General features: G+C 38.4%; 1 protein-coding gene across 10 annotated transcripts in view; it reads right to left on the bottom strand.

Moving 5' to 3' along the window:
• Window positions 1-1,624: 1,624 nt before the first annotated feature.
• LOC139984144 (uncharacterized) overlaps window positions 1,625-10,846 on the bottom strand; it is a 60,419-nt gene continuing 51,197 nt past the window's right edge. For 9 of the 10 annotated variants that reach the window (XM_071997890.1, XM_071997894.1, XM_071997897.1 and 6 more), the window contains 4 exons: window positions 10,321-10,428; window positions 5,435-5,700; window positions 4,579-4,645; window positions 1,625-3,602 (listed from right to left, as the gene is read on the bottom strand). In XM_071997890.1, coding sequence (XP_071853991.1) covers window positions 3,032-3,602; window positions 4,579-4,645; window positions 5,435-5,700; window positions 10,321-10,428 — 1,012 coding nt within the window. In that variant the 3' untranslated portion in view covers window positions 1,625-3,031. The remainder of the gene's footprint in view (window positions 3,603-4,578; window positions 4,646-5,434; window positions 5,701-10,320; window positions 10,429-10,846) is intronic. The other variant, XM_071997891.1, reaches the window with a different exon arrangement.

Genomic DNA, 10,846 nt, shown 5'->3' with positions numbered 1-10,846 from the left:
TGGAATCGCCCGAAGATGCGGCGTCTGTAATCCGAAGAACCAACGAACTTCCCTGCTAACTCCTCAGGCTTCAACTGGGCTAGACGTTCGCGGTGAATATGGCACACCATCACATGGTTCAGCCTATGTTGAGTCATGGTGTTCCGTAGCCATGTTTTCAAACGCCTCAAAGCACTAAATTATCTCTCGGCTTCCGTCGAACTGGCGGAGGAGACGAGGATGACCACAAGAGAGCTTCGACTTCACCAAACATAGCCCGTACCGCTGGATTCATCGACTTGAATATTTGTCCATACCCTTCAACCGACGACGACTGGAACTGGCCTCGAAAGAAAGGCAGACTAAGCTTAAGATTGTCGGAGAGCTCAGGGTACCTACTCACGAGATCTGGGTGGAATTCTCCATTCAGCAACATTGAGTGATATTCGATAATATGAATCCTGAGATGTGTAAGTCCTAACCAAATAGAGCCACATCATAACTCTTTTTCCAAATGTGTGTGTGGGGGGGGGGGGGGGACATTTGATATTGTTTCCACCACCCATCGAAATGTGGGGGGGGACCTGTCCCCCCGTCCCCCCCCCCCCTGGATTGACGCCCATGCTTGCAACAACTGCTAGATATTTTCGTCCTTCTTTAAGAACATCTTCGATACTATACCATGATTTAGGTGTATCTAATCTATCTTTCTGAAATGATTCGAATGGAGTTGATGCAATGACTAATTCGATAACTCTGTCAGCGAGCTCATTTTCACTGAAATCGCTATCTTTGGCCTTTTGCCTACACCGATTGATATATTCATCAAATGACTCGTTCTGCTTTTGTTTGTAATGCATTAGCTAAAGCTTACGAATTCTGAAGTTATCTTTGCTCTTCAGCTGATTTCAAAGAGTGACCATAGCTTTATAGGCTTGTTTTGATCTTCTGATGAGAACCCTAATGAGTTATTCTTTATCGGGCCCTCATTCCCAACTGCATGATGGGCCTCGAGCGTACCTACGTAATGATGTACGTGCTAATAGTATAGACGGTTGGCCACCAACTGTACTGTGACACTTGCAACAGTACTGCGAAGGTGTTAATATTCAATACTTGGTGGAACCGGAATCACTACCACCTGCCGTACTTTCGTAACATAACGTATTAATCCAAATTGGAGTTAGCATGCACGTTCAGCACCGTTGGTGCTGAACGTGTATGCCAACTATATTTTTGATAGTTGTGAGTTTACGGTACTGTTCATGAACATTCCGGTTGAGAAAGACAGTGTAAACTGCTTAACGTTGTGACCTCAAAGGTTGCCTACGTGACTATGTGCTATGTGTTGTATTATGACATATATATCACATTTGATTGTTACGGTTAGTTCTTATTCAGCATTGCTTCGATTTATATAAGGAACTGCGTATTTGTTGACATGTACTGTTAATGGTTGGTAACTTCTATTGGGTATGTGTATACTTCACAACAACACGAAACGGTAGCGATAAAGACAAACTTATGAAAGCAAAATTAAACATCTTATTGTCTTCTGTACTAAGATAAGTTGATAATATTTCACTGTGTATATTGGATATCTATCTGTTAGTTGTGAAGAAAAAACAAACAAATGAAATTGAAATGAGTTAATACCCTTTTTTTTTTGGTGATCGTGAGCCTCGTTTCCAAATTTGAAATTGAAATATAGTTGAGAAATGCATGAAAGTAAACATTACAAAAAAGGACGAAAAAAATCAATTTAATTATTGACTTGAAAAGGAAAACTTGGTCAGTTGAATTTGTTAGACGCAATGAACACATGTTGTGAATAAGTAAAAGTCAGTGGGTATCGAGGACCTGGTTAGGCCCCGTCGATAATGTCACCGGGCCCCATTTGTGAATAATTCATTTTTCTTGAAAGTATATATTATATGAAAAAGAAATACGGTATTCTTTATCCAATATTTCATTGTCCCCTACTTGACCCGGTCCCCCGGGGCTGATTAATCACATCTGACTAACACCCCAGGCCTCTTTTTACCTCAGGCCCGATGCTGCATTTTATTGAAGTAAATGTGACAATGAGAATACAAAATTCATTGTAGCATGCACATTTCCCAGTGTCACTGATAGACCCCGGGTTCCGTGTATGCGACGTGCGGCCCACCCCCTACCATCTCGTGAACCTTAACATTTTGTGACGATAACAGCTTCCACCCGATTCTTATATGCAAAGTAGGTTTAGCTATGGTCGTCTTATGTGAAATTGATAATTGAAATTATAGTGAGGAAGCGATTCAGTTTTCCAAATAAAGCACGACATACGAACGGTGACAGGTACTACACAAGATCAAGATGAATTTATCGATGCCAGCATACAATTCTTCTCCCTTCTCCCTTCTCCTATCTCCCTTCTCCCTTCTCCCTTTCTCCCATCCCTTCTCCTTTAATTCTCCCTTAATTCTTCCTTAATTTTCCCTTAAATCTCCCTTAATTCTCCCTTAATTCTCCCTTAATTCTCCCTTAATTCTCCCTTATTTCTCCCTTAATTCTCCCTTAATTCTCCCTTAATTCTCCCTTAATTCTCACTTAATTCTCACTTAATTCTCACTTAATTCTACCTTAATTCTCCCCTAATTCTCCCTTAATTCTCCCTTCCCCTTCCCCTTCCCCCTTCCCTTCTCCCCTTCTCCATTCTCCCTCTCTCTGTTCCGATATTCTCCCTATCGATACATATATGATGCAGCGTGATGATCTATGAACTAATTAACAAATAAGTAGACAAAGTATAAACTAGAACAATACAGAAGGTTATATACAGATCTATGCTGAAGATAACCAACATAGGTAAAATAAACAAATGTTCGTGATCGAATTCTCTTTGGTACAAGCCATTTACATTGCGTTTCTTGTCTGCGTGTATAACGGAAGTTTGAATGAAAGTTGGCCGTTTTGCGACCGTAGTTGATGGTCCAGAGTTTTCCCGGAACATTAAACTAGATTGGATCTACTTTTGTTATTTACAAAATTAAATGTTCCCTTTAACTGATCACACGTGCGACACAGAATCTCTGAAGTTGTTGTTCATTTTGGTCTTATTCGGAGACAATAGCACAGTCGACGACGTCGAACCAGTTGACGTCACGTTTTTGCGCACCTCTGTGGAAACTCTCGCGCTCTGTTGACCTGTCATAGTACTTGTGATGTCGTAATCAGCTTTGGCTCCTACCACCTCTTTGCTTTTACGTTTAGCAGATAGGCAATGCGGCCTTAACGTTTTACGTACATCTTCTTGCCGCCAACAGAAGAGCACGAAAACAAGAAGCCCTTGGAATGAATTAAACAGACAGAATAAAAGTTGGAAGATAAATTTAGTGTGACCGATCATTAGAAATCCAAACGACCAGGTGAGTCCCATCAGAATGGTCATAGTGAGTGCATTCTGTAATCGCTCCTTCAGTAAATCCATGTCCGTCTTCTTGCCGTGAACTGTTCCTGCCAAATTGGCGTTCATTAGATTCCGAAAAACCAACATGAAGATGATGATGTTATGGATGAGGACAAGTGCCATCGGTGCTATGAGACCAATATAGAAGACGTTGCCTTGATCCAAAAAGCAGCTGTAATGAACAGAAAATGTTGATAATCATTAAACGAAATCCATTGAGAAGTGGAAAAAAAGAGCTTAATAGTGAATGTTTGCACCCGCACTCGAGCCTGTAATCCTTCGATCGCCAGTCCACTGCCTTAAACGCTTGACCACAACACTCTCACAAGTGTAAACTCATGAACATAACACAGAGTAGCCAAATGAATGACTTGATACATTCTTCATACGAACCGAGACTCACTATACTTTACAAACTCCTCACAGGAAAGAATCAACCAAACTCAAACTTCATATACTTCATATACTTCATATACTTCACATACTTCACATACTTCACATACTTCACATACTTCACATACTTCACATACTTCACAAACTTCACATACTTCACATACTTCATATACTTCATATACTTCATATACTTCACATACTTCACATACTTCACATACTTCACATACTTCACATACTTCACATACTTCATATACTTCATATACTTCACATACTTCACATACTTCACATACTTCACAAACTTCACAAACTTCACATACTTCATATACTTCATATACTTCATATACTTCATATACTTCATAATTGTGAAACAGGCTCATTTATCAACAGTTAACTTGGGGACGCCTCCCCTTGACCTCTCACCTCCACCTCCCCCTTCCCCTTCTCCCATGTTATGTGGGACCAATAGTTGACTTTCTGATATTATGCCAGGACTGATATACTGACTAAACCAATCCGTCGAAGTTATAGAGGGCCTAACGTTTCGATTCAAGCAGGATCTTCTGCAGAGGCTGAAAGGAAACCAAACTAAGAACACTTTAAGTGACACCGATGGATAGACATTTAGAATATACAATTAAGGAATGAATAGAGGAACGTAGACAAAAATAGATGTGTCTAGTTTTGCTCCCTGCCCCCCGCCCCGCCCTCCGTATCTCTCTTTTTCCCTCTTGTATACTCATTAGCTTAATACTTACAAGCCATTATCACTGTATTGTTCAATGGACGCTGCCATGCATATCCCAACAATCACCAGAGGTCCCCCTGAAAAAGCAAAACAGTACAACCTTGTCGGTCAAAAGTACAAGTGATATTTTGATGCATTATTTGAATTTCATTTCCTTTGCTGAACAGTGGAAACGAGAGCACCAAAAAATTGAGTGCAACATGTCGGGAGAAGTGGGGGGGTGGCGATTTGGTAGTGGGGTCAGCACGTGGTCACTGCAAGCCTGGCGCCGCGCAGAAAGCCATGTCGGCATGATGTCAGTGGCCCATCATATGGCCCCTGGTCTTTGAATATTAGTAGACGTATGCTAATTATGATCAGTCGTTTTTGGACAAGACATATTTCATTTTCCCCTAAGGGGGTACCAAATATTTTAGGGGCATGTGACCCTCCCCGTACCTTGGCGACGCTTCCATTATTGAAGCGTGGAGGGTTGTCAATTTCTTTTCCAAATGTAAAGCTTGAATTATGAATGATATGACTTGAATTAAATGTGGCTGTTTAAAATAATGTGGTTGCTTTCTACTTATGTTTATATGACGCCATAACCTGAGTGGGTATCATTTTGAGTAAGTTGTTCTAGTCTAAACCAGCTATTGGAAATATTTCATTATATTTTATTTATTGGACCCACTACCCAGCAGCTTCCACGAAGACTGCGCCACGATCCAGTAGACCCCCCCTCCTCCCCCACCCCTCAGAATCAATACTATGGAAGCGGATACTGTCAAGCTAAAGAAAAATAGTTTTCGGACCGTCGGTCTAAGCTATGCATGCAAAAGTTTGTGAATGAAACCTTCATCAGTCTTTGATGATTTAAGACTTACCCCAAGCCGCGATTGCACCTTTCAGAACGAAACGGCTGATATTCATATTAAATACACGGACAAGCATCAGGTAAATATTCATGGCCTCAACACCCATCCAGAAAATCGCACAAAGCAAGAAATAATGTATGAGGCCGGCAACCATTGGACACGCCCACTCGGAATTGATGGCGCTGTCTATACCGAATAGGAATGTAATGTACAAGCAGAGGAGAGAGATACAAAGATGAACCAGGATGCGTCGAGGTCGGCTTGTGCGAAGCCGTCTATAAAAATAAAAATAAAAAGACAAATCAATAATCTATCGTAAGCAATCGTAAATAATTGAATCATCAACCACAAATCGCCAATTATCACTCATTATCGATCGATGGTCGATCGGCAGCTGTCAATATCGTGAATCGTCATCAATCGTCAGTCGTCAATAATCAGTCCTCAATCGGCAATTGTAAATCTTGAATAATTAATCGTCAATCATCAATCGTGAATCGTCACCAGTCGTCAATCATCGCTCGTCAATAACCTATCATTAATTTTCACTAGTCAATCGGCCACTGTCAATCGTGAATGATCAATCGTGAATTGTGAATCGTTATCAATCGTCAATAATCAAAGCCCCAAGTTTTCATTTTGTCAGTCGAATAAAATCAATCGTGAATCATCATCAGTCGTCAATTACAAATTTCGTCAATCATCAATCTTCAATCATCAATAAGTCAATTACACAGTATCATCAATCATTATTCTACAATGATCAATACTCAATTGGCGGCTGTCAATCGTGAATTATCAACCGTGAAATATCAATATTCAATCACTAATCATCATTTATCGATAATTAAACTTTAACGAATTTAGAGACAAGTTGTGAATGTCAATTAAAATAATGTGGACTTTGTCAACGTCAGTAGTTAGTTAGTACTTGTAATACTTTTAACTCAATATTTCAAAAACTATTTTAACAAATTTTAGGATACAACCATCATTGTTTAGTTTCCTTGTAAAATTATTTGCATATGTCAGAATGAATCTCTGTCTGCACAAAGTATTAAGTTTCAAAAGGAGGTAGTTTCATATAATGCGAAATAAACAAACATGAGTGTGGCAAAGTGTTCATTTGACTGCAGTTATTATATATATATATATATATATATATATATATATATATATATATATATATATATATATATATATATATACATATATACATATATATATAACGATGTGTTCGTACAGGTAGAGATGTTCATGCCAGACTATTTATTAATCTCGGAGGTCGATGGTACATTCATTGCACTTTTTGTTTTTTTTTTCCTTTCCACAACTAACACGTATACGATATATATAAACAACCAAAACTTGTTTATGAGACCAGAGGACAGAAAGGGAACAAAACACACAAACATATACACAAACAATTAAACTAAATGGGAAGGAAACATCTCTAACGAAAATACACACAGACACCGATACATATACACACACATATTTTATGGCACTTATGTATGTTTACATAAAATAATGATATGAAAGGAATATATTCAAAACGAAATGACAACGAGCATATTTTGCATTTCCCTAAACTACATAGTGGATCATGCCTATTCGTGAACAGAAAATAAACAATGACTGATAAAGTAAACGAAATCACATGTCTCTCCGAAAGTGCGTTTGTAGTTATTCCGGCTATTTGTTTTTGTGGGGGGGGGGGGGAGGGGTGAACTCACTGACAGCGAGGACATGGTCCCGTATAGTTCACCATACTATTGGAGTAATTTACTCCAACCACCAGTCTGGACCCTCAAAGTTAAATGATTTTTCTCTTTCTTGTGTGTGTGGAATATCGGGAAATATATGCCCAATTGAATTCATCAGCCACAGATATGGAGTAAAGTCACAATAACTTATCTTGAAAATTTGGGGTATTTTTTTTTTTTTTTAAATTCATCCAAGAATGGAGGGGTGGACCCTCACTGTTTATTAGAAACCGGGGGTAGGGTTGGAAAAGGGAAGTATATTCAATCTCATATAACTAAAAATAATTAAAAAGAACTCGTCCCAGGGACTCCCACGAGAACTCATATCCCCCTTTTCGGCGGTCCCTCGTGACTCTGTTAAAGTCATAAGTCGCGTTTCATAACGCGTTTCTTAATCAGTCCCCACTCGGACAATTCGTCAGGAGGTTACAGAGTGCATTAAACAGCCACCATAGGTGTTTGCCAGCTGTATCGAGCAATGCTAGTTCTGTTTTGGTGACATATTTTGCCTTACTCTAGAGATCAAACATGATGTTAACCAACTGGAAATCATTTGTGATTCCTTAAGCCGGATCTCGAAAGAGATACATTGAACATACTCTGTTATGAAATGGAAATAAACGACAAAGGCAAATGGATATATATATATATATATATATATATATATATATATATATATATATATATATATATATATATCTAATTGAAAGTGTAGTGAGGTGTAAAATCCAGAACAGTTAAAAAACCTTCCAGCCTCCACCAGGAGGTTTATATATATATTTATGAACATATGTCTTCGCAAAGGGCAACAGTCATAAATCAATAAACTTCACCGGTGGGCGGATGAGAACAATGCGTGAAAGCTCTCTACTGAGAAGCCCTCATATGGGTTCATGTAATTAATGTGGTTCCAGTGCTGTTCCATCTACCCCTCTCCCTCCTCCTGCCCAAACCTCCAAACGACATATCACCTGTGATGATATGAGTCTGCTACTCTTTTAGATTTAATTTTCTGCCTTGACGTGATTATTCCTTTTACCCCACCCCAAACCCAGCCGCCCCTTCCCAACCCCGACACCAAAACTTTGTTTTTCAACTTTGACTATTCATTATCGTTTGCATTATTGATACATTTCCGAAGTGAAGAAAGTGAAAAAATATTGAACGGAATTAACCTGAATTATTCAAGAAGAAATTAAAACACAGAATAAAAAAAATTAAAAATAAATATCAGTGAAGACGAAAATCAAAACAAAGAAGACAATTTCACATTATAAAAAGCACAATATTCGTACTTTTCTGCTGATGTCCAATCAGGGCGCAATCTTTTAAGAAAAAAACAAGACAAATGCATTTGAAATGTACATAATGCGTGAAATATGAGGACTGACAAGATTTTTTTTGAAGACAATCGTGCAGCAACGTGTAATAACTAGATTGTGAAACACTCGGCTTCAAACTACTCCAGCGCCATACGTAATGAATTCACCTTTGGATCTGAAAATTCAAATGAGAACGGTAACTCGTCCCCCTCGGTCATGGCAAGCCAACTGGGCCACAATGGCTGCCAATCTGTGCATGCGTGTGTTTTTACCCATCTGATCCATTTGTGAATGCGTCGTTGCAACATGCAGCACAATATCACGGCTTTTTCGCAAAACTGGTTTACGTCCCACCCACTGTGACGTCATAAGAGGAACCCGTTATGCAAATTGTATAATTCAGAATTGAGATTGCTTTGCGAATTGTAGATATGCATATGGAAAGGTGGCGATCATTTGATCCGTGCATAGTCGACCTCTGGCCTTAAGTGTGTGTTTTATACCTTCCAAAACGACCGTATCGCGATCTTTTGAAAAAAATCAATGTACCGATATCATTTACTGATATCGGCTAAAACAAATTACAGTAGTTTAAACATTTCTCTTTCATAATCTTTTAACGAATCATCATTAATCTGAACTTTACTGTACGTCGTTTTCCGATTAAAAAAGTTTAAATTTTTAGTCCAGTCGGATTTATGTGCTTGCATATTCGTTTATTCTACAAGGACGCTAACTTCAAACTACTCGAATTCTCAGACCGTTTGATCAAACTGCATGGCTAAACTTGCGCAACTAACTTCAAATTCTGTTCTTTCATATTATATAAGGCTATTTCTGATTGGTTAATGTTCACTGTATGTCTTTTTTCCATCGAATGAAAGTTTCCGTTAGAAATTTTTCTTCGAAAACCTCATTATAACGCCTCATTATTTATTCATGAGCTACGTCACGAATCAGCTTGTGTATCAACAACATTCTCACTGATGCTTCGTCCGACAATCGTATTGTGATTTCTGAGGTGAATTTCGAGATTTGGGTGGTAATATACAATGAAATAAGATGACGACATTGCAATGAACATAAATTAACAAGTTGAGAATCCTATTTTTTCCTTTGAAATAGGATGAATATAGTGATATAAATTGCCCACGTAAACGTTTGTAGCGAACGTACAGGCCTACCGTGCTTTATGTATTAATGCATATGGTTTCGTACAGTTAGGTTAACACTGGTATGTACGTAGGCTAAAGCTATCGCTAGGACTATCACTGGTTGTTTGTTTGGAAGATACCACTGTAAGTGGGTAACTCCATGTACCCCAGTTAATTAAGTCGAATACATGAGTTTGCCTAATAAATGTTATTTTCTCAAGTTCGATTAAAAGGTGTGCAGACAAATAAATGTATAAACACAACGTCATGTCTCAGTGTTCGTTTACATTCACTGCTTTAATTATTTTAGCATCAATTCATTTAGAAACAAATACAATCCTCATGTCGGTAATGAAACAGTCCGCCTGTCAATATGCATATTCATACAGGTGACTCATAACATCGGCGGATTTTAGTCTGTGTGGCTTTGTAGAGCAAATGCTCTTTTATAGCCTAAACTTTTCCATATGCAGAAAGTCATATCCATAGTTTGCTAAAAAGGAGAAACTTTAGCTGATCAGCAATCCTTTCTTATCTTATTTATTCTTTCACGACAAAGTTTCTCAATCAATGGTGTGATTTTCTGAAATAACAAAAGCTGGCGTGTAAAAGTAGTTGTTTGTGCATGGAAAGTTTAAGGTTCGGCTTTTTACCTCGACTGACTTCTAATGCTGATTGTCATGGTAACAACTCGTTTGTCACGTGGTACATCTTCATTGTCAATTTGGTTTATCTGAGAATATGCGTTCTGTTTGTCTGTGCTTTAAACAAGGGCGACACAATCGAGTTCAAATGAATTGTAATAAATGCATCATCTTTTAACCAGCCGGTTTAGGAAAATATCCCGATGCTAACACCACTATCTACTGTCCTCTCATATTATGCTTCAGAGCACTCGTACTGACAGTATGAACAGTTCCTAACCTTTATCTGATCCTAATGCTATAACCACTGTATACTGTCCTCTCACGTCATGCTTCAAAGCACTCGTACTGACAGTATGGACAGTTCCTAACCTTTATCTGATAGAAACATGATATTCATATTGCTCATATACGGTTAGTACATGTGCATTTTAAGCATGACGTGAACGTACAATATATCAAAATATTGTCCCAGCTCGTTGCTTTTTCATTGGTTAGATAATGGATATTAATAATGGGATGAACGATACAGGGA

The sequence above is a fragment of the Apostichopus japonicus genome, chromosome 17 (assembly GCF_037975245.1).
Source record: "Apostichopus japonicus isolate 1M-3 chromosome 17, ASM3797524v1, whole genome shotgun sequence".
Lineage (NCBI taxonomy): Eukaryota > Metazoa > Echinodermata > Holothuroidea > Aspidochirotida > Stichopodidae > Apostichopus > Apostichopus japonicus.
This window is presented reverse-complemented; position numbering and strand designations above follow the sequence as displayed.